The 24919-nt window shown below is 36.6% G+C and overlaps 1 protein-coding gene across 1 annotated transcript in view; it reads left to right on the top strand.

The window, feature by feature from the left end:
• Nucleotides 1-24919, top strand: part of mical1 (microtubule associated monooxygenase, calponin and LIM domain containing 1) — a 34662-nt gene continuing 9743 nt past the window's right edge. Inside the window, exons 1-17 of the mRNA XM_046869595.1 lie at nucleotides 1-136; nucleotides 8973-9246; nucleotides 9359-9566; nucleotides 12036-12146; nucleotides 12266-12361; nucleotides 12922-13077; nucleotides 13909-14009; nucleotides 15887-16144; nucleotides 17599-17714; nucleotides 17900-18026; nucleotides 18181-18268; nucleotides 18564-18711; nucleotides 19674-19870; nucleotides 22462-22559; nucleotides 22717-22782; nucleotides 23841-24024; nucleotides 24318-24409. Of these exons, the coding sequence (XP_046725551.1) occupies nucleotides 8986-9246; nucleotides 9359-9566; nucleotides 12036-12146; nucleotides 12266-12361; nucleotides 12922-13077; nucleotides 13909-14009; nucleotides 15887-16144; nucleotides 17599-17714; nucleotides 17900-18026; nucleotides 18181-18268; nucleotides 18564-18711; nucleotides 19674-19870; nucleotides 22462-22559; nucleotides 22717-22782; nucleotides 23841-24024; nucleotides 24318-24409 (2307 nt within the window). The 5' untranslated portion in view covers nucleotides 1-136; nucleotides 8973-8985. The remainder of the gene's footprint in view (nucleotides 137-8972; nucleotides 9247-9358; nucleotides 9567-12035; nucleotides 12147-12265; nucleotides 12362-12921; nucleotides 13078-13908; nucleotides 14010-15886; nucleotides 16145-17598; nucleotides 17715-17899; nucleotides 18027-18180; nucleotides 18269-18563; nucleotides 18712-19673; nucleotides 19871-22461; nucleotides 22560-22716; nucleotides 22783-23840; nucleotides 24025-24317; nucleotides 24410-24919) is intronic.

Here is a 24919-nt window from a genome sequence, read left to right as displayed (position 1 = left end):
TTTAAACTCTGAAGCCGGAAGAGTTTGGCAAGTTTTCTTTGTGCGGTCTAAGTGCACGTGAATCCGGTGTCTGACTTTAGGTATCGGGCTGATATCGAGTGCGTGATGGTCGATAAGTGGTCCCCCCTGGACTAAGGTAAGAGCCTGGCTTTAACTCAGAATCTCACTTAGCGATGCTGTGATACCTGCCGAGACTTGACCAAAATATTTCTGCGTTTCCTTCGGTTTCTATTATATTTTCTTTGTGCATTTTTTTTTATTATTAATTTTTTTTTTTTGCATTTACCTCCTCTAAAAGATATATAATGGGGTTTAGCTTTTAATAATGTTGTATTAGACGTAAATCATAACGCTAGTTTACTTTCGTATCTGTTTGAGAAATGTTGCACTTTAGACTACATGCATTTGTAAATGATCTTTATCATTCAGTTGAGGAAGAGTTGAATGCATTTTTTTTGCCTTCCTTATCTACTTATTACTTAATAATCAAGAACTTTCTAAAAAGCCTTTTATTGTTAATGCAGCAACTTCATGCTCATCATGAAAGTAAACCCAACCGCCACATTAGTAACTAAAAAGAATCGTAGATTTTAAATAAATAGTTTGGGGTGGGGATTTAAAAAAAATAATAATAAAAGAAGCCCAGTGTCTCTATAAGGCCAAAACTGTCATATATTAACATTTTTGTGGGAACACACACACACACACACACACACACACACACACACACACACACACACACACACACATTGTATGCAATGAGGAACTAGTTTACTTTACTTTTTCATCTATAGAACCTGTTCCAAATTCAGCAAATTTGCAGGTTCAAAGTGTCAAATAAACTGTTAACCACTAAAGCAACAAAGCATGATGCAGTCACAGCTTAGGTGCTGCTATGCTCTGCAAAAAGTAAGAAACTTGTGACTTTGTGGAGCTTCTGCATGCTATCAACTTGAAAAGTTTTGCCTTATTTGGTTTCTGAAGCACAGAGTGACCACCAACAAACCATCTATGCGTAGAAAACATTTTGGAAAGCACTTCATGAATTCCTAAGTGATGTTTGGTTCAGCGACATCTTAAGATATAAGTTTTATAAGATTTTTTAAAAAGTGCAGATTGTATGAAATGTATTACAGGTTGGAATTATATTATAGGTATCTAACACACCCCTAGAGTGCATCTAACACATTCTAGCATCTAACAATGTCAGTTGCTAAGCAACTTGTTACTGTTGCTATGGCCATGTCTTCTGGATAGCCTTTGTTTATACTTTCTTGGTAATGCATATCTATGACATAATTTGTCCAGCAATGGATGAAGAAAGTGTTATTTTTTCTGTCGTTTGCACGGCCACACTGGCAACCAAACACAATAACAGACTCTATAAACCCATATAGAGATTTAGATCTAAATTTTAAAATGACACTTCTTTCTCCATGGCATATTGTGCCTAGGCTTGGTCAGGAATGTAATTTATAGAGGTCAACTTGTCCATTGAATTTCAGTTCATTAGCCAGCATCACTGTCATCATCACATCTATCAGAACATATAGCATGGCAGCTCTCATAAAAAGGTAACTGCTAACTGTTCTTTTAAGTTATTTAGTTTGAACGTTATTGAATTTTTTAATTTCTTATGTGTGAGCCATTGGGTCTGTATGTATTTGTTTCTGTATTTGCACCATTTGCATGCACAGTGCATTTGCATTATCGAAAGCACTCAAAGCTTCTGAATTTCTGATGTGATACTCATTTGGTAAGACCTCTGTAATTTAAACTTCCCCATTTTTTTTTGGATTGTCTAAAATACCTTTTTTCCTGCTGTAGAGTTACAATTTTAGAATTAGATAGCTCTAGAACTAAAAGGCCCAAACCTGTTTCAACATAACAATGCCCCGGGGTCCAAAGTCAATTCAAACATTGTTTACTAAGGTTGGTTTGGAAGAACTTGGATAGTATGTAATTTGAATATAGTTATTTGATTTTTGTGCACAATTTGATTATATACATAAGATGTTTCACAGGTGAATCTTGAAGTAAATGTTTAATTTGCCCTATTTGACCACAAGTATATGTTAAAAGCATGATAACAAACCACATTTTTTTAGCCTTAGAAAATGAAGCATGATTAGAGGGTTTCTGTGACATCGCAAACATTTAAATCAAGTCAGTGTCTGTCTGAGCATGTCTGTAACATATTGGCCAATTTTTCAGGTATTTATTTCAGAGCCTATCCATGTTTTCAAAATTAGGAATATTCTCAGTATTGTAGCCATTTAAATGTTAAACAGGTGTTTTTATTGCATGCCCAGACATTTATCCAAGATTTTTGGCACAGATACTTTGATCAGGGTCGATAAGTTATTCTTTTTTTTAAATCTAGGTAAACAGTATGCCGTAACTGGTTGAAGTAAAAAAACAATGGGCAAACAACATACTTCCTTCCTTGCTGAATCATTGCTCTGCATGTACCAATCGGTAAACAATGCCCCAGGGTACACGGTGGCACACAACAGAGAAACCAAGCAGCAAGTTATGAAATAAGATGGTCATATAAGGCTAAAGTAAAAATAGTGTTTGAATATTTTTAGGTATATCTGCTTCTATGTAATATTTTTTAACAGGTGCTAATAAATGTTAAATATTACCATTAACAAATATTAAAATAAAAAAAAGGTGTGAGCTCGGTAACCTTTTCTAAAGTGTGGCTGTTGATGCCGAATCTCCAGACTGGTTCAAGCTGACAGGAAAGCAACTTAAGCGTGTCATTGTTCTCTGGACTTGCAACATGTAAATCCTGTGAGGTGGATGGCTAATCAGTAATCAGCTTGATTATTAGAAGGAAGTTAGCACAGAACTATTGTAGGATACTAGATATTATACTGAGTTCTGGTATTGGTATTTTATTTACAGTTGACAGTGGTAAAGGTCTGACCAGTGCTTCATTTAATAAACATTTTAGATTTCTTTGTGTGTATATCAGCAACCCCTTTATAAAGGATATGTATTTGCAGTGTACATGCTGGTTTGTAAATCTCTGTATTTGTAGTACAACACATGGTTTTTCTTTGCATAAAATTTTACTGTAGTTAAATTGCATCTTTGACAGAACCTGTTCCAGGACATACATACATGCATACATTCTTTCTTTCTTGATTTTTTTATTTTATTTTATTCTCTCCTGCTTGCATGTCTGCTTGGTTACATTTACATTAAAATTTCCATTTATGGCAGAAGCCTTTATCCAGAGCGACTTATAGAAGTGCTTTAAAGCTTTGACTAATAAATACATCCTGATATTGGTTTGCTAGATCACAGAATAAGGCTACTATCAGCCTAACAAATCTCTGCTGTGGAAGTAATGGTTTTTGTTTTTCGCATAGTGATTTATGAAGCTCTTGATCTGAATAACAGACACCAGGCACACACCAGACACTGTGAGCACACCATTATTGGGAAATAAATCTCAGATCACAATGACAGTAGTGTGGTTGTTGGTAGCAGTAATTCATTTGCACTCATTACAGTCTCTAGAGGTTTAACAGAATAGTGTGAAAAAGCATTCAGTGAGCGGGATTTCTGTGGGTGAAAACTTGTCAGAGGAGAATGGCCTGATTGTTTCAAACCGTTAGTTATGTAATGTAACTAATTCAAGCGCACTTTACAATCAAACTGAATTTACGACATGAATTTAAATATGGTGGCGATTGGGCATCAACAGGAGTGCCCGAAAATCAGATAAAAAAAATAAAATCAAACATCAGGTCTAATATCAGGTAAATGTTGAGGATATAATCTCTACATGATCGATCCCATATTTTTGTCTCAGCAAGTTCAGTTACATCCGGTGCAGCTCGGATTACCGTGAATGGCGTTAATCATATCAGGCAGTCAGGAATTTATAACCTTAAGGGTGAGTCTTCTCATGCTGTCTGTTTATATATCTATAAATCTATAGCTGGGATTATACCAGAATTACTGTATGTCAGCTGTGTTTGTGCATAGAGTCTATTATAGCATTTTTAATGCATGTGGTCCCTTTCTATTTCAGGGACCACCAAGTATCTTGACAAATGAACAAATTATAATTTTTAACATTTGCAAATCCACTTATGAATACAACCAGGTTTATTGTATTGCTATCCAACTGTTTTGAAGTCACACTTCTCAACTGTCTTATAGATGTTCCTGATCTGTAAAGACAAAAATGGCTCATGATTGTGAGCTAAATGGCTCGAAACAGTCTGCTGCCACTATTAGGTGGAAGTTATAATATTATACATCATAATGCGGAAGGTTTGGACAAGTTAACCTCTGTCCTGAATTTGGACATGGCTGCTAGAACAACAGAAACCCATGTTTAGTTGAAGTTTAAAAACAAAAAAATCTTGAACTCTTTTGGCATTAAAATTGTTGTACAAAGTTGTGGTTTTATGCCTGTAGCAAACCTTGATGCATATACTTTAAAAGGCCATACTTATATTTAACAAAAGTGATTAATTAAAAAAAATATATTATATTTATTTTGCTAGTGTGTATTTGTGCACTTTATGTTGTTAGTTTTGAGTTTTGCGTAGTTCCATGTTCCTTTTTGTTAATGTCGTCTGATATAGCATATTGGTCCTGGTAGAAAATTGTTTCGTTTCACTGTGTACTGCACTGTATATGGTTGGAATGAGTTGCAGTTCAATCAGATTGAATAGCTTCCTGTCCGTGTAAAATTTGCATAAGCCAAATAGGCAACTCTGGGTACTGCATACTGTCTGTCAGAATATTGGATACAACTTGATGGTAATGTGATGGTGGTACATGCAAAAGAAAAGCATGTTTCAGTTCATGAACGTTTGTAGTTTTAAGAAGCGGTCGCCCTTTTTGCAATGTGAAAGGTTTTCACAGGCCACCAAAATATCCTTTTTCAGTTTTGACATAGATTTTGCGTTATTTTGGTGTTGATCTTGACTCTCCTTCAAGTTGCTATTAATCCACTCATGATCTTGACAATGACTGTTAATAAACACCAAATAGATATTTTCTGCTATTAAACTGGTTGTTGGTTCTATGATGATCTAAAATGTTGAGCTGTTTTATAAGTTGATTAGTAGCTCCTGGTTCCATAATCTTAAATGACTGTATAAGACTGTAGAACTGTAGGACATTACTCATAATCTTATATTCCGGTGCTCATGTTAGTTCTTACTCTCCAGTGTTCTGTATTGTTGTAAGATTTATAACCACACTCTTGATGTCACTCAAATGAGGATGGGTTCCCCTTTTGAGTCTGGTTCCTCTCAAGGTTTTTTCCCTCATAACACCTAAGGGTGTTTTTCCTTGCCACAGTCGCCATGGCTGCTCATCAGGGATAAATACACATCGCTTACCTTGATTTTTAAATTCTGTAAAGCTGCTTTGAGACAATGTCCGTTGTGAAAGGCGCTATAGACATAAACTTGACTTGACTTAAACCCATTTGTTTTTCCTTTAAGACAAAAATGGACTGCAGTAATTAGTCATAATGAGTCCTCACTAAAAATAAATACTTTGGAAGGCCATAGGGCAATGTATCATCATGGTATGATGTTGCTTATCTCTGTGCCATGGTTTACTTACATTTATGCTTCCTTATTTTCATGTCGGGTCTGTAGAATCATCTTATTAAGAAAAAAGGGTGTTCTAGTTCATATATTTATCCTGAACCCCTTGGACAGATCTCTCTAACCTGAGGTACTTGAGAGACGCACAAAGACATCTTTACCATGTTCTTACATTTTCTGTTACAGGAAGTGGTGTTTCTATTTTATAGCTAGCATTCAATAGGTATGTACCACATACCTAGATAACAGAAACCCACTATACACTTACCACACTGCTTCCTTTAAAAAAAAATGGCACACGCACAAAGAAATACAGAATTGCTCAATTTTATTGCTTTTTTGGATAAGGATACAAATGGTTTTGCTGTAAAACCATTACGGAAATAGTGTAGCACAGGTTTATGATCGTGACTTGTTTGTTGGATATTTGTCAGGACATCCAGTAGAAACATCTGGAGCAGAGAAAGTATACAAAATATCCCATTCAGTCAAAAAGCAACATTTTATTTTACAAAGTGCAGTATATTAAGAACAGAATTCATTGTCTATTCAGAGGCTGTCAATAGATGGACAATGTTTACCTAATTTTGTGTTTCAGTTGATCAAACTATTCAACAAAGGAAAAAAGGTCCTGTTCCGAAGATGTGTATTACATACTTTAAATGACACCATGACTGGTTTAGTAAAAGACAAAAATGTAAATCATAATAAAAAAGACAATTGGGCAGATTAGCATTATATGTCCAAAAATATCTGGACCCTTAAACTTTTCACCGTGACAATGCCCCTAAGCACTAAGTGAACACTGCTTATTTCACATTCACATGCTGCTGGACTAAGAAAAAGGTGAGAATCTGTGTATTTACCAGTAGAATGAACAATTCTGCCATAGTTTGAGACTAAGCAAATTCTCGGTTGTAGCGTTTACTGAGCAACAGATTAGACTACATTGCTTATAGGTACCATGTTCTGCTTGTGACGAAGTGTTCAGGTTTTTCACCCTTTTATCTGTTTATAAGATACCATCTGGTGTCAATGAACTTCTGAGTTTATATGTATGACCTTTGTACCTGACATTCTAATCTAATATAAAATATAGGAATTTACAGCATTTTAGACAGGAAAATCCAGTTTGGGTTATTCATATTTTGCTAAACAAATCATTTAAAGAAACGAAAGTGTTTAGAATGTCTTTGACGTTGCCTGACTTTTTTTTTACCATGACAATGCCAGCAAGCACCAAGCTAAACCTTCACAAAATGTTGGTAGTATATTTTTGGCCTGTGGAATATTGTGGGTTTATTGTTCACTACAGCATTGAGGTCATTCAGCTTGTCAAAGCTTTTTTTTTTTTTTGCTGTTTCCATTAACAGCAGTAAAAGGATAGGAAGTGATTTTACTTGTTGAAAACAGCTTGCACCTTCAAACTAACTCCTTTTGAAAATCCATACGCTCTTTTATCTTCTGCACCCCTCACTGTTTAATTACATTCATTTTGTGAAAATAATCAACACAGAACAGAGGTAAGTCCTGAGAGACCATGCTGATTTATAGTAGACTGTCTCCCCAATAACGATGGAAAGGAAGTCAGCAGAATCCAAATACATCTGAAGCTGAAACATCGGAGGTTTTTCCCTATTGCATAATTTTGAGTAGACGTCAAGCTCTTTCCATTATATGTAGATTATCATGCCTTACTCCTTAAGATGCTTCACATTGTAAATGAGTTCTGGTACTGGGCTGTACAGCTGAATATAGAAAGCAGTTTCACTGGTTGTGCATTAACTTGTCCTGCTGCAAGGGGTAAAGTATGAAGTAGTTCATACAATCATCTAGATTCAGTGCAGTAGTGCAGTTTTGCACACTCATTGGGTGACTTGTTTTAAATAGGAAGAAATGTTTTCCGAAGTATGTGTGTGTTTAATTTGGTACCTGCTTCTTTACTAAGGCAAAAAAGCAAAACTTATGTATTTAGGGCATTTTCCTTTTTCATATGAAAATGAATCTTTTTATTTGATCAATTTGTGACTTTTAGATTGTAGCATTAAGTGAATAACAGATCTAACACATCTGCATTTAAGAATATCTTTGTTTGGTACTATGTTCTGTTTCAGATGCTAATTGTTCAGGTTATTTCCTATGTATGACTATTGTACCTTGAGATTTTAAAGTAATAGAAAATATAAAAATTTCGCCGCACTCAGACAGGAAACCCGAACTTGAGTTGGCAAAACTATAATAAAATTCCCTAAAAGTGCATCAAGTTGAGCTCTGTCATGCACCAAGTTTTAGGATCATGTCCACATGATCAGTCTACATGGGTGGCCCAGTTACCAGACACTCATTTGTGAACACTTCGACATTTGAATCTTTTTTCCCTTAGATCTGTTTACAAAGGGTGGCTGTCTTGGGAATAATAGGTTCCCAGTGGTACAGCTCTAAGATATACCTCCTCACTGTGACAATGTCTTGATTCATAAATGGGGATCAAAATGTATACCTTCTAGTTCAAGGACCTCGATTTCTCTCCTAGTAATGAGTGAGATGCTCCCATTGGAAGATGAAATTCGATCATGTCTCTGGTGTAGGCGTTAATTACTTTGAGATCAAGTTATGAAAAGTGAGTGTGAAATAAACAAATTTGAGCAGCAGTAACAGTATCATCACTGTACTCATTTGTGGTAATGAAACAGTAGCTCAGTTTTTGGATAAACGTTCTATTTGTCAGTCTATGTGCTATGATCGACAATGAACACATGCTATATGAGAGAGGGGCCAAAAATTAGAGAGAAGGTACATGCAGAACAGGCACATGAGGTTCCTCTGGTATTATCTGATTGCTGGTATCAGCCCTCTTTTATGACTAAAAGCTTTGTAATCCAGTAAAGGAACGAAGTGGAGCTGCTGTCAATTTAACTGACGTGGCTCAGGCAACTTATAATGAGTTCCCCTGGTTGGCGAATAGTTAAGCTGTATAAGAGAGATTGAGCTGAACAGAGTCTTCTGGGGACATACACAGAATTGACTAGAAAGTGTATAATGCAATACTTCCAGTTTTTCTTTGTCTAACCTCTAAAAATCAGTTACTGCCATCTGTCATTTTAAGGAAGTTAAGATAAACAGCTGTTACTCCTGTTTAGCAAAGGTTAAAGGTCAGTGTCGGTGTGCAAGATTTATTCTCAACACTGTGTAACTCCTATTTTGCTTGTCACTTTCTTGCACCTGTTCAAATCATTGTCAGTTATTCATTGTATTTTCTAGTGTATTCTGTGGATGATAATGACCTCTAATGATGATTATGCCTGCTTGTTCCACAATTCACAGCCGAACACCAGTCATTCAGCACCTACTAATGTAAAATCATCTCATGTGCTCTTCTAGACTATCCTACAGCATGACTGATCAGAAGGAACCTGTCAATTCAAGCCATGCCTTGTTTGACCACTTTGTTCTCGCTCAGACCTGCAAAGAGGTTCAGCAGAATTTTACTGAGCTCTGTCGCCACCTAGAGTTAGATGCTCAGGACTACAGCAATTTTTACAGCAAGTTAAAAGAGAGGCTGAATTACTGGAAAGCAAAAGAACTCTGGCAGAAGATTGACAAGCGGGCAGCACACTCTGATTATGAGCAGGGCAAACCCTGTGCCAAGACTAAGGTAGGAATCTGTCTACAATTGCTTTTTTACAGTTGTTTGAAATTGCTTTTCAAAATTGCTTATTTTTATGGTTTTATGTATGGCTTTATATTTATTCTTTCCTCTGTTACAGTGTTTAGTCTTGGGAGCAGGCCCATGTGGCTTGAGGACTGCTATAGAGTTGGCCCTGTTGGGTGCACAGGTTGTTTTGTTGGAAAAGAGAACATCATTCTCCAGGAACAATGTCCTGCATCTTTGGCCATACACAATCCGAGATTTACGTAACCTTGGTGCAAAGAAGTTCTATGGCAAATTCTGCTCTGGTTCTCTCGACCACATTAGTGAGTGTTGTTATTTAAAAAGTACCTCTTGTAAATCAAGTAAGCATCAAAATACCTTGTGTTATTTGATGTACATAAATAAAATACATAAGCTACATATTTTATGTAGCTTTGCACCATTGACATTTCCAGGTTAATAGTGTATATATTTGTGTGTGTGTCTGTGTGTGTGTGTGTGTGTGTGTGTGTGTGTGTGTGTGTGTGTGTGTGTATGATATGAGCGAGAGATGTGTAGACGGATAAATCTGGGGTCTCCAGACTATTTGTTTTTATTGCACATGCAAGAATGCAGTTACACTAAATAAATGATTAAATGAAATACTTTTATTGAACTGCTGGTCATCCAGTTATATTAGTAAACAGGAAGTAACTGATAATTAAGAAAAAAAAATTACTCTCTTGTTTCACTAAACAAACATTTCATTTGGCATGTATAATACAAATAATTTGTGTCAATGGGTAAAGGCAATACAAGTATCTAATATATTAATACATTTATGTGAGTATCTATTTACAATGAATGTGCAGTACTGTGCAAAAGTTTTAGGCACATGAGAAAAATGCTGTAAACTAAGAATGCATTCAAATCATTATTTGGTGTGGCAAGTTGTAGAAGGAACTCAGCAGGTAGTTTGTTCCAAATGCATTTTTAGAATGTAGTCTGCCTCAAATTCTTCTGTCTCTTCATGTCATCCCAGACAGACTCAATGATTTTAAGATTAGGGCACTGTGGGGGGCCAAATTATCACTTCCAGTATTCCTTGTTCTTCTCTGCACTAAAGATGATGTTGACTGTACAGTGGGGCAAAAAAGTATTTATTCAGCCACCAATTGTGCAAGTTCTCCCACTTAAAAAGATGAGAGAGGCCTGTAATTTTCATCATAGGTACACTTCAACTATGAGAGACAAAATGAGAAAAAATAAAAATCCCGAAAATCACATTGTCTGATTTTTAAAGAATTTATTTGCAAATTATGGTGGAAAATAAGTATTTGGCCACCTACAAAAAAATATTTCTGGCTCTGACAGACCAGTAATGGCTTCTTTAAGAGGCTCCTCTGTCCTCCACTTGTTACTTGTATTAATGGCACCTGTTTGAACTCGTTATCAGAATAAAAGACACCTGTCCACAACCTCAAACAGTCAGACTCCAAACTCCACTATAGCTAAGACCGAAGACCTGTCAAAGGACACCAGAAACAAAATTGTAGACCTGTGCCAGGTTGGGAAACTGAATCTGCAATTGGTAAGCAGCTTGGTGGACGAAGAAGAAGCATTTCAAGTCCTGGAGTGGCCTAGCCAGGCTCCAGATCTCAACCCTATATAAAATCTTTGGAGGAGTTGAAAATCTGTGTTGCCCAGTGACAGCCCCAAAACATTACTGCTCTAGAGAAGATCTGCATGGAGGAATGGGCCAAACTACCAGCAACAGTGTGTAAAAACCTTGTGAAAACATTTGATCTCTGTCATTGCCATCAAAGGGTATATAACAAAAAGACATGAACTTAGTGTGCAGAATAAATTTAGGGCCAATCAGATGCCTCCCTGATGGTATTGCTTCATGGATAAGTATCAGCCTATATTTCACAGCATTGAGGACACCGTTAATCCTGATCAAATCTCCAACACCATTTGCAGAAATCACTCTGCAATCACTCATTAGTGTACCACTCTTCAACTCTTAGGCGAACAAACTGCCTCCTGCTACATCCATATATTTAAAAATTCTGACTCATCAAGCCAAAGCGCCTGCTGGCATTTTTGTGCACCCCATTTCCCATGTGTTTGTATATAGTTGAGTCATTTACAGTAGCCTTATTTCCACTTCAAAGGTATAGCTTTTTTGCCACAATGGACTTCTCTAGACAGTAATGGGTGTACCTGGGCTTTATTGGTTTTTGCCTGTTCTTTGCTGATAGCACAGTGTTAGTAAGCATGACATGTTCTTCATCAGCTGCATTAAGTTTGCTTAGCCAACCACTGCATATACGTGCTCAACATCAGCCGTTTCTTTTCTGCTTCTTTTGCAATAGCTTGAACAGCACATCTTGAAACTCCAGTCTGTTTTAAAATCTTTGCCTGGGAGAGGCTTTGCTGATGCATTAAAACCTACCCTGTGTCTTCTACCTGATGTGCTCAGTCTTGCCATGATGTAGGACCTGTCTTGCACAAACTCTGTTTTAAGCCTCCTAAACAGCTGTTTCTGTTTTACTTAATGACTGTATTTCATATAAATAATAGTTAATCATACTCCTGACTCTGATATTAGAAAACAAGTGTGCAAGTATAAGACGTGATGCTGGTTTACGAAGGGTTCTTCTGTCTTCTCACTTTGCAGTTTGCCAAAATTAAAATCTTACTTTACAACACTTCTTCACACCTGCCTAAAACTTTTGCACAGTTACCACCATGTGTATAGCAATGTGTTTTCTGACTTATCTGTCTTCACATGTGGTTGTAATGTGCAGGTATCCGCCAGTTGCAGTTAATTTTGCTGAAGCTGGCTCTTATCTTGGGTGTTGAGGTTCACACTGGAGTGACTTACAATGGTTTGGTTGAACCAGAAATATCAGGAACCGGTATGTGTACATAGCTTCTATGCAGTTTTACTTCACTTCTACTGGTGTTTCTGGCAAAGTGGGTCTTGAGGTGAAGTAAAATGGGACCTGAAAACAAAGTAACTCTTGTTCTCCTCCAGGCTGGAGGGCTTTGTTGCATCCCGAGTCTCATCCTGCATCTTCCTATCAGTTTGATGTTTTTGTCTCTGCCGGAGGAGGAAGATTTGTACCTGATGGTAAGGTTTGTTAGAAAAGACTAGAAGCATAAATGCTACTTGGATTTTCATAATTTTACATATTCAAACACAAAAAGCCAGCATTTAAATGTTCTCCTTTCGGTGCCCTAGTATAAGTGATGTAATGACTGCCTCTTGGTGTAGCTTGAAATAGGAGAAGGGATCTGAATAAGTGCATGTTGAGTTTCAAAATGTATCAGACTAATTAAAAATAAAATTATATATCCTGAAAGTGTATTTGTTAGTGGGTACAGTTGGGACACTTAAGTTATTTGAACATATCTATTGCTTTTTGTTATGTAGTGCAAATATGTTTTGGAATTTGAATTGCGTTGGTTCAGGATCGATAGAAACCCTGAAAAGTATAAACAGCTACTGAATAAATAAATTGACTTATGAGGGGCTTTAAAAAACATTTCTAGGACTGTTTACATGCTTATTATCATGATATTCCCTCCCACTGATGTACAGTCACATCTCTAATCTGAAGTATGAGTGTGTATTCATAGATTAGTCATCACATTCTGTTAATACATGCTGTATTTATGCTTCTGCCGCAGGGTTTAAGAGAAAGGAGCTGAGAGGAAAGCTGGCCATCGGCATCACGGCTAACTTTGTTAACCACCGCACCGCAGCCGAGGCTCAGGTTCCTGAGATCAGTGGCGTGGCACGCATTTACAACCAGAAATTCTTTCAGCAGCTCCAAACAGAGATGGGTATGAAAGCAGGACAGTGTGCCAATGTGGAGTTATGTGGATAAAAGCACGCTCTAACTCACATTTATTTTCATGCACAAAATTACTTGTGTATAATACGTGATCACGTATATTTTTTCACAGACTTGCAAATATTTTGTTGATTTTTTCTGTTTGTTTATTTTGTTTTAGTAGCATAAACAGCAGTACCTCAAAAACAGGGAAAGTTAAATTTTTATCTATTTTCCCCTTTTTTTAATTCTAAAATATGTACATAATACAAACTAACAACAGCAATAATAATTATCATTTATTAGGGAAGGTCAGATATATGTTTTATAATTCAACTCCTTAATAAAAGTTGTTAATTGCAGGTTTTTATTATATAGTAGAGAATGTAGGAAAAAGCATATTAGTTTTTAATATTTAATAGGGTTGAAGTATGCAAGGGATTTTCCGAAAACTTTTTCCATTAAAAAAAGTTATAGATGAAATTGCCTTACTGTTTCAACCCAATTAATACAGAGTTTAATTAACACATTTTTCTGAAGACGGTGGGAGCAATTATCTCTTGATTTTTTTTTTTTCTCTTGATGTGAAAAAAAAAATAAAGCACAAACCCTACTCTACTTAAAAACATGAATTGTTGGATGTGAATAAGTGTACACCAACATAAAAAAAAAATACAAAACATTTTTTTAATGTTCATTAAATATAAAGAAACTTTATACTTACAACTCAGAAGGCGCGGTGAGGAAATCAAATTATATGAAAATTACATCACAAATGTGGTGAGGAAGATATTAAAAGTGACTGCCTTTACATTTTTTTAATTCTTTTTTTAATTCCCAGGCATTGATCTGGAGAACATTGTCTACTACAAAGATGACACTCACTACTTTGTCATGACTGCCAAGAAAAACAGTCTTCTAAAGAAAGGAGTCATCAAGCAAGTAAGGCCAAAATACACTTACACACACACACCGCACACACACCATTTGATGAGCACTATAGTCCTCGCTCAAGGGCCAGCAGTAGCAGCTTGGTTGTGGTGAGATTTGAACAACCTTCTGATCAAAGTCCAACATCTTACCTACTAAGCTACCCTAATACTACATAGCATCACTGTATTGTGTATCAATTCTGATGCAAGTTATGTAAAGTATAACAAAATGGGTTAAACTTATATAAACAGCAGGCAAAGCAGTAAAACTTTCTTTCGGCTTCTCCCATTAAGAGTCGCCACAGTGGACCATCCGCATGTTTGATTTGGCACATGTTTTCATGCTGGATGTCCTTCCTAACACAGCCCTTCCCATTTATCTGGGCTTGGGACCGGCACTAAGGCTTGTGCAACCCTAACGGCTGGGGTTGGTTCCCTGACCGGGGAGTGAACCCGGGCCGCAGCAGTGAGAGCGCTGCATCCTAACCACTAGACCACCAGGGCAAAGCATTATAAATCAATATAAAGAAATAAAAAACATTAGTAACTTTCCAAGTATATTGTTATTCTCTTTTTTTAATTCCTGTATTTGGAAACCTTTGGTTTGGTTATGTCTGATGCAATACCCTTTTGGGGAAGTGGTAGCTCTATGGTTAAATTTGTGGGTTAAACAGAAGGCAGAGTTTTAAGTTGTAGCACTGCCAGGCAGCCATTGTTGGGCCCTTGGGCAAGGCCCTAAACCTTGTCTTTTTTAGAGGCACTGTAGCTTGTCCTGCTTTCTGACCACAGCCTCCAAACAAACGGGGATAAATGCAGAAAGAATGTTGCTGTGCTGTATTGCATATGAGACAAGTAAAAGCCTCTCTCTTTTATTTAGTCCGTAAATCCTATGAGTATAACGGTGGTCAATCAAGAATGCAAAGTATCAAGCAACACATCTGTATGCAAACACCGTCTCAGTCTTAATAAATGCAAAAGGGAACACATTTAATGATGGCTTTTACAGTTTCTCTTAGTTACTTTGAAGCATTTCTCAGATTAGATCAGGTGTTCAACCTCCACATCATTGTCACTTGTGCACATCATAAAAGCAATTCTTGTTGTTTTGATCAAATTGCAGATGCTTTGGTACATTCATTTAATTGATTGTTTAAAATTGTCTGCTGTTTTCTACATTATCAGTTATTGTGGTGTTTAAAATGTATTGTACTACTTTCATCTGAATAGTCTTAACCCCCTAAACATCTAGGCATCAGTTCATTAAATAACCATTAAATGCAAACTGTTGTCATCATCCGTCAAGCTGAAATTGAATTTATTAATTGCGCAGATGAATCTCGAATTGTAATTATGAAGGCAAGTGTATGGCATAAGATCAAACAATAATGAACTAGTTCTTTAAAATGGTTCAAAGGTGATTCTCGTGAACCTTTAATTTGCGGGTGTATACAGACTTTTGCGGGCAAAACACAGAATTACAATTTCTGAAAATGGATAAACAACCAAGAAATGAATGGACACTATTACAGCAATCAATATAAATGAAATACGCAATCAAATAAATATATATTACTGTTGAAATTCAAAAATGCAATACAGAAGAACTTATCCGTGTGCTTTTTCAATTACTGTAATCCAAACTGTTGTTTATTAAAACTGTGTGGCGTCATACTGGCAACATGACACAACATTTTTAAGATCTTGTTTGTGAACAATGACAAAAGGACTTGTCATTCTGATAACAATGATAAGTTTATTGATACAAGTACTTATGCAATGTGTTGTGCTGTTTGTACAAATTGTTTTAAAAACACAATGCTCTAAAGCAACTGAGAAAAACTGTAAAAACAAATATACTTCTTTTCATGTGTTATCTCTTTCTCTCAGGACTATGCTAATGTGGAACAGCTGTTAGCACTTGCTAACGTTAATGGGGAGGCCTTATTGAAGTACGCGTATGACGCTGCCGCTTTTTCCACGGCCCACAAACTTCCTAATCTTGAATTCGCAAGGAATTACAATGGTAAGGCAGATGTAGCCATGTTCGACTTCACCTGCATGCACCGTGCTGAGAATTCATCGATGGTGATGGAGCGCAAAGGCAAGAAACTCCTCATTGGCCTGGTTGGAGACTGCCTGGTGGAGGTGTGTGCCAAATATGTACATACACACTTTCCTCACAGTATAGTCTGACCTTTCTCTGACCTATTGTGAAAAAAAACTAAGTCTACACACCCCTGTAAATTGGCAGGTTATTGTGAGGCAAAAGATTAAACCAAGACTTATATTTTTTTTTTTCTCTAAAAAAGTTTCTGCTTTTCATTTTTATAAATTGTAATTTCACACTTAGGGTGAAAAATGTCCTGGCATGATTTATCTTAGTTTCATATTTTACAACATTAAAATCTGCCTGGGGTTTGTAGACTATTTATTTGCATTGTATTTGAGATGCAGCGAGATGGAAACTTCATATGTTTAAACCACAGTCTTGGAGGTGGAAGCTTAATGGTTTGGGCTCGTTTTAAAGTAAGAAAGGCTTGAAACTTATTCCGGGTGAGAGAAATACTGAACCAACATAGTAAATTCCATACTTCAATGCCATGCACAGTCTGGACTGTGGCTAATTGAAACAATTTTGCCATACAATAAATTAGTGACTCGAAGCATACATCCAAGCCTTGCACACGTACTTTACAGTAGCAAAAAAGTGGGCTGTTGTGTTATCTGTGATGGAATAGCCTGCCCAGACACTCCAACTTAATCCTATCAAACTGCTCTTGCAAGGTCAGAAAGAAAAACTAGTGTAGAAAACCTTTGGCAAGTTTTATAAGAGGCATGGAAAAGTATTTCAGCAGAAAGTCTTGGGAAACTGCCAGGATGCCAAGAGTGTGTAAAGCTGTTATGTTCATTCTAAAGGAGGATTTTCCAATAACATATGCTACAATACTGTATATTTGTTTGGTCAATGTAAGTCTTCATACCATTAAATTGCATAGTATGTTTCATATTATCAAATGGAACATGCATGTGTCTGTCAAAAACCATAAAAATCTAGGCATTTCCAAAGTTCTGACAGCCATATTCTTATTTTGATCATTTTTATCTATAAACACAAATTTATTTTAGTATTTTTAACAATTAGTTGTAAAATGGATAGATGAAGTTGTGTGATATGCCATTGTGGCATTGATATTGTGATGAATGTCAAAATGCATATTTAGAAGATATAAGGAATATCCTTATGAGGTTTTTGTAATTTATAATAAACAGACTGAAAGCAGCAGTAATAAATTACCAAATAACAATGTTTTGAACGTTTTATCATTAATAATGTTGTTTCTATATAAAATGTAAGCTTAATAATTAAAAATAGACTAGAGTTTTTTGTAAATTAGTGATCACTTTTTCTTTTACTTTTTTGTTTGTAAATTATTAGGAAACTCACCCAAAACATATGTGATCAAGAATCATGAAATAATTTGGCACATTTGGGTAAACTGCAAATTTTATATAATTACTTTAGTTGATGCTGTAACATTTTACACTGTAGGTCCAGCTCATTTTTTCCATCTAAAATAATTCAGTTATGATCTTTCTAGCCCTTTTGGCCATTGGGAACAGGAATTGCACGAGGATTCCTGGCTGCTTTTGATACTGCATGGATGGTGAGGAGCTGGGGTAAAGGAATGCCACATCTGCAGGTTCTTTCAGAGAGGTACTACAGAGCAATGCAAATACATAACATTTATTTATAATAAGTGCCACATGTACCACATGATAGCTATAGCTGAAGAGATAGTGTGAAGATTTTAAAAGACCACTTGATAGCTAAAATGCAGCAGTATTCTGGGTAAGAGGAAAAACTAATCATCTATCTTGCTTATCATTTGATTTAAACAGGGAAAGCATGTATCAGTTACTATCGCAGACCACGCCGGAGAACACAAGCAAGAACTACCAAGCCTACAGCATTGATCCAAGCACCCGGTACCCCAATGTGAACTTGTCTTCCATAAAACCTGCACAAGTGAGTGTGTTTAATATTTACCTTGCTCACTAATGTTAGTTTATTTTGTTATTTGTTTTAGATTATGCATTCTGTTTGCATGGTGGAATTTATTCGGCTCATTACATTATTTCTGTAGCAGTGTACGTCAGTAGTTTTTTTGTGTGCTTTTCAGGTGCAGCATCTGTACAGTGTTGAGGACCACTTGGATTCCAACAAATTAAGCCAAAACAAAAAAACTCCAATATGTAATAAATATCAAGGTACATTAAAGACACAATTAAAATACAGAGATATGATAACAAGACAGTGTATAAATATTGTATAGTTCAAATTCGGTCCATCTTCATAGCGAAAAATACACTACATAATAGGGTAGTAAAGTTGGCTTTTTGACCTAAAATCTCATTACATGATTTACCATTATTTCTGAATAGTAGTTTTCTCTAATAGCATTTTATTACAGTAATTGACAGTATAGCTACAGTTTGGTTGGTGCAGAGTTTCCTTTGTTTAGTAATACTAGTCCCTGAAATGTTGAAATCCGCGTGTGTGCAGCTTCCCTGCGACGTGTGGTGGACCTGCTGAACTGGTGTCAGAAACACACAGCCTGGTGTGAGCGGGTCAAGGTTAAAGACCTGAGTCAGTCATGGAGATCTGGCCTGGCACTCTGTGCTCTGATCCAACACTTCAGACCCAAACTCATGTAAGGCTTCTTTTTTTTCACCTTATGGTTAACTGTAATTATAAACAATAAATTAAAATAAAACAGTAGTAATTACAATATGAAAGGCAAAATTTATTATTTAAAGGTTTGTTCTACCGAATGTGTAATGAAATACTTTTTCCTTTTACCCTTTCTGTCTTTGGCACACAGACATGCACAACCAGACATCATGACTAATAATCTCAGTATATACTGTCATTATAATAGGTTATAGCACAGCAGTGTTCTTGAATGTAATTTGTGTCGAGCAGCAGTGGCTCTGGCAGTTGTGCTGGCTGCAAGGCAAAACAGGTTTATATTAATGCACTCGTTTTCATTCACACGTACCTAATAAAAATTGGATTTTAAAAATGTGCAGATATTTAACAAAAACATTTTTCACTGATGTGGTGAAACTTTCTGCATAATATGCTTGCTTATTTATTCTATTTGAAAGAATAGGGGACATTGTACTTGCGGTTTCTATGAAACATTTTGGGTTTTATATTCATATTTACTTTTATTCAAAGTGACGAAATGACTGTTTATTTCTACTATACTTTTTTCTTTTTTTCTATACTAGCCATTTTTACTGATGTGGCAGTATATTCATTTAATTTGTAAACTTAATCATCGTTCTTTTATAAATTATACGTTGCTAATCATGTAATTGCAGTGGAATAGGAGTAATAAAACAGTACAGGATGTGGCATTATGGAAAAATAATCCTCTAAGGGTAATAAACAGTAACTCAGCATCACATCACATTACTCCATTGTTGATTATTTTCATACAGCAGCAGCATTGTGTGATTAATGCCATGTTGTGAAACTCTTCCCCCATATTAAGCATTTGACAGCCCACAATATGTGTAAGCACTGACGCAAGTATTTTGTCATGTTCAAAACCCCCAAGCTGCACCATCTGCTATTTTCCGAGCTGATGCTTTTATTCTCTTGCAGAGACGTGTCCACTCTGGATGAAAAAAATGCCACATACAACAACCAGATGGCCTTTGACATTCTGCAGAAGGAGTTTGGCATCACACCCATCATGTCTGCCAGTGACTTTGCCTCTAGCAAGGAGATTGATCAGCTGTCTGTGGTCCTTTACCTCACTCAGGTTCACAACGCTTTCAATGAGTCTCCCAAACCAGCAGGTAGATGTGTACCTAGCACAACATTGAATGTAGACTCCGTGTTACTAAACTGTGCTTTAAAAGCAAAAAAAAAAAAAAAAAAACATTCTTAAAGCTGAAACATATGCTGGTGTCACACATCAATGTGACTCTTATCGACATCACGTAACCCAGGCTGGCAGTAGAGCTTTCGCTCATAGGCTATGCAGAAAAACAAATGAGTACAGCAGCAGGGAAAACTGCAAATCCATGCAAATATTAAAAGGTCACACAAAGAGCACATATTTCTTAGCTTTTTGCTCAGAGTTGTAGATAGCTACTGTTCATAGCTTGTAGTTTATTTGTATCGATTCTCATGGCTAAAAAGATAGTACCCAATACACTTTTGGGTATGTCTAATGTTCACAATGAGCATTTTGGGAGTTTACCTCCAGATAAAGGTTTTTATGATTTAGTAATTGGGATTTATAGTCTTTAATTAAACATAATTATACATACAGACCACTGCCATTTCCTTATATGGACCACTGTGTACCACTTGGGTGTGCAAAATAATATATACATTACATGTTTTTTATTAACAGGACTATATGTTCTACAGTCATGTCAAATTAAAAGAAATGTAGAAAACATGCTCTAGTTGACAAGCGAGGCAGAAGCGCATAAATACATAGGACATAACTACATTCAAGATTTATAGAGGACAGCAGAAGGTGTGAAGGTGAGCAGACTGAGTATGGAAATATGTCATTGTAAAGCATAGTAATTATCAGTGTATATCAGCATCAAAATGTATATAGATAAGGGTGCAGATTAACAGTCCAGAAAGATCATATTTAGAGGTAATGTACTATGTTGCAGGTTGTGTTGGGGTGTGTGTGTGGTGGCAGTTGGTTTTCAATGCTGGAAGCTTTGCAGATAAAACCTAAACGTACAAGCAAGAATGTCCTGTTATGAAGTCACTGTTTCTTTAAGAGCCCTTTTCCCATCATGCTTTGCTGTGAATGGGCTGTTCTGTGCTGCCTGTAAGTGCTGCTGCACCAGCACACGAAGCATTTAGGAAACGCAGAACTCGAATGGGAAATAGCTTGTCAGGGCTAGGGTGGGATTCTCCCAACCCTGCTACAGCTGCCACACACACACACACTCTCGTTCATTCCATTAGAGGGGAATCTGGTGTCGTCGAAGCTGCAAAAAGGTATTAAGAAATGATTTCTCATGCTGAGAAATGAGCAAGGTCCAGCCTTCAGGGTTTGATGCTGCGTTCATGTGGAATCTTATCCAGATGTGTAGAGCTGTCACTCGAGCAGGATGATGGATGTGTGGAGGTGTGCATGCATTCAGGAGAACAGAATAACATCTGGTGGGAATGGGTTATGGAGTCAAGAGTTTTCTTGTATGCACCTAAAATGATGATTCATGTTTTGATTATGCAAGTATTATTGAAAATTAATTAAGAATCCAGATTTGCATTTATAAATGTGAAAATTATGTAAGGCACAGACATGAATCAAGTGATTTTGTTTCAAGCATGAATTATGTACTTTTTTCTTTAGATTTTAACTGTTAATTATTTTGTTATATAAGTACTCCTTTCACTATTCTATACTTTCACCTATAATTGAACGGCTATGTAAAAAATCGTTTTTTCCCCCAAAACTATTGGCCTATTAGGATTAGGTTACTATTAGGATTAGTTTACTATCACGGAAAACTTACAAAGAATCGAGTATCTGATGCTAGTAATTTTTCTACAGTTAATAAAGTTGCTTTCATCACATATCCATGTACCAAGAATAAATCTAACTTATAATGCATGTCCAAGGGCAGCTGTTGGGGCAGGCAATAAATATTTATGAAAACTTTTTCATGAATTTTATAGTCATGTATTTATTATTTACACACTCCATCTGAACTGTGCATTCAGAAGGAAGTATTTGTGGATTAGCATTTCCAAAGTAGTTGTGTGGGTCAAAATGCATGTTTAATGAATTACTTCAGTGTTGGAAAACAGCAACTTTGGTCATACAGGTGTAATCGTCTTATGATATGGGTCATTTTATTGATTTAAATGCAGTGATGAAAATAAATCAAAGGAACAAAAAGCAATTCATATTTTGTAGCATGTAACACTTATGTTTTAATGCTTATCTTGGAGAGGCCCTGGCTACAGTTTGGTTTCAGAGTGGGTGTAAAAAGGAAGCACCCAACCACAAATAAGTGAAAGTTTTAGTAATTATTGAAAATATCAAATCATTGCTATAAAATAATCTAAAAGCTATTGCCTCATTTACTTTTTAGTTTGATTGTGTACTATAAAGACAGATTATAAAAAACATTTATTTACAGATTCAGACAGTTGCATATTTGAACCTGTTCTGTTTTTATTACAGAAAAGGTGTAAAAAATGTTGTCTGTGGTAATACACTATAGCATAGTGTGGAATGGTAAAAAAAAACAAACAGTAGAGCTTTTTTAATATAAATATGCAATTTTAATATGTGATTAGATACAGAAAAATAATAAGTTGCTTACCAGTATGGTTCTCGATTCTGGTTTTATATATTAAAGGGATTTAACGTAGCTGACTTTGTCATTTTTGTGCTTTACAGAGCAGGCCAGCTTGGGAAAGTCTCTTTCCTTAGCTAGAACCCGCTCCGCTGTCTTTTTCTTAAATAAGCTGAAGCACAACTCCCTTCAAAGACGCAAGGTGGGCACCAAACAGCAGGCCATTTTCACGTAGTACACTGCCTGCTTGTTATTTTTCCTTCCAAACAGCAGTTACGAATGCCATTAAACTCATTGTTTATGTCTGCTTGAATTACATAACATAAGCCACAAATGAGGTCATGTGACTTTTCCCCCAGGAGCGTCTGGCTGCTGAGAGAGAGGAAAAGGAAAGAGATATGAGGGAGGAAGAGAAAAAGAAAGACGTGAGTACTGCCATTTTAATGGGGAAAGGGTGTTTGCGTGTCTGCGTATGTGCTTGTGTAGTGGAACATTTGTTACCCATGTGTAAGACAATTCCAGTCATCACAATGTTGCTGTGCAGCATTTTTTCTTTTACGATTTTTTTTTAAACTGCCAAAAAAAAGGGCTTATAAATATGGATGATGTGTTTATAGGCTAAAGATCTTTCATAAATGTTCACTATGAGATGTCGGGCAATCAGAATCAGGTTTATTGGCCGTTTATTTGGTGACTCAAAATTACAGACATAAAAAACACTATACATGAAGCTTAGACTATATAAGACAAAAACGACCATACGAGACAATATAGGAAATACAAGTATTAAATAGAACACAATATACAGAGTTTAGAACAGATCAGTAATGTACTTAAAGTGTGTGAGTGCATGGTAGTGCAAATAGCAGTATTGTGCTTCATGTAATATAAAGAGTTTACTTTAAAACTTGTGTAAAATATACAGCAGCAATAGTGTGTGTAACATATGGGGATGATGTGATGACTGACTGTTCTGATAATGAGTACTTATAGATATGAAGCAGGGCATACAGTTAAGGTCAGTTTTTACTAATGGTGATTGAGGAAAGAAACTGTTCTTGTGTCTGGCAGTTTTGGTGAACAAAGTTCTGTAGCGCCTGCCAGAAGGGAGGAGTTGAAAGAGGTTGTATCTAGGGTGCGAAGGTTCAGTAGTGATTTTCTTCTGCCTGTTTCCTGGTTCTTGCATGGTACAGAGTCCTGGAGAGTCCTCTTGACTTGACTTGACTTGAGTGGGCAGGGGAGCATTTTTTTTTTCTGCTGTTTTAACTGTTTGCTGCAGTCTGTTTCTGTCCTGTTTTGTTGGTGCTAAAGACCAGATGGTGATGGATGTGCACAGGACAGATTGAATGACTGCAGTGTTGAACTGTATCAACAGCTCCTGTGGCAGACCATTTTTCCTTAATTGGCGTAAAAAGCAATGCAGTTGGTTTACCTTGCAGTAGGTGAGAAGACATCATCATACTTGTTCTGTCTCATGCCACAGCTCGTGCCCACAGTGCCGGTGGCAGACAGCGGAAGCAGCGAACTGTGTTACTTTTGCAATCAGCAGCTCTATGTGCTGGAGAGAGGCAGCGCTGAGGGCAAGTTCTTTCACCGCAGTTGCTTCACATGCCAGCAATGTGGTACTACCTTGCGCCAGGGAGGATACACCTTTCATGCCGAAACAGGTAAAATTATTTTTTCTAGGCGTTGTCATGTCACATGTCGGAAATGCTGCATGTGAAGTGTGAAGCAGTATTTAAATTAGTTGATTTTTTTATTTATTTATGGAAAATAAGGCCATTAATTATAGGCTTTATTTAGTGTTTTTTTTTTTTTCTGCAGTTAAATAAAAAGACACATTTGCATAAACGCATGCATAATTCCAGCTTTTTCTTTTTTCTTTCCTCTGTAGAGAAGTATGATTGCATGGCAGCATATTGTGCCAGCTTCAGCTGTTTACTCTTTGCTCTATCCACAGGGAGGTTTTACTGCGAGCAGCACTCCGAACCAAAGGAGGAGAATAAGGAGAAGCGAGACGTAGAGCAATCGGATCAATCTGCAGGTGCAGAGGTATGGAACAAATCGCAGCTAATTACACAGGGTGTTAGTGCTCCCATCACTGTCAATGTACTCTATTAGTGTCACAATGCTGATTAATAATGCAAATTTGCATTCTGGATTTCGGTGAAGATTTGCACTATCATGGCTCATTATGAAGGATCACTTTCCTGTTACATTATACAGAATGCAGACGTATTATTGCGACACTGGTCGAAGCATTGTGCTGGGCTGTGTTTCTGCACGCTTGGTTGCGTTTTGCTGATCGTGTAACATAGTGGCTGCATAGAGAAGAGAGATTATAAAGGTGTGTGCGTGTGTGCGTGTGTGTGTGTGTGTGTGTGTGTGTGTGTGTGTGTGTGTGTGTGTGAGAGAGAAAGAGAGAGAGAGAGAGAGAGAGAAGCATGCTGTAAGGGAAGACCTTTCGCATGTGGGATTAAATTTTAGGATTTAACACAAGACAGTTCAGTACTAAATCAGTAATGTTTTTAGATTACAAAAGGTGTCTTGTTTATTGGATGA

Source organism: Silurus meridionalis, chromosome 16 (assembly GCF_014805685.1).
Source record: "Silurus meridionalis isolate SWU-2019-XX chromosome 16, ASM1480568v1, whole genome shotgun sequence".
Taxonomy (NCBI): domain Eukaryota; kingdom Metazoa; phylum Chordata; class Actinopteri; order Siluriformes; family Siluridae; genus Silurus; species Silurus meridionalis.
This window is presented reverse-complemented; position numbering and strand designations above follow the sequence as displayed.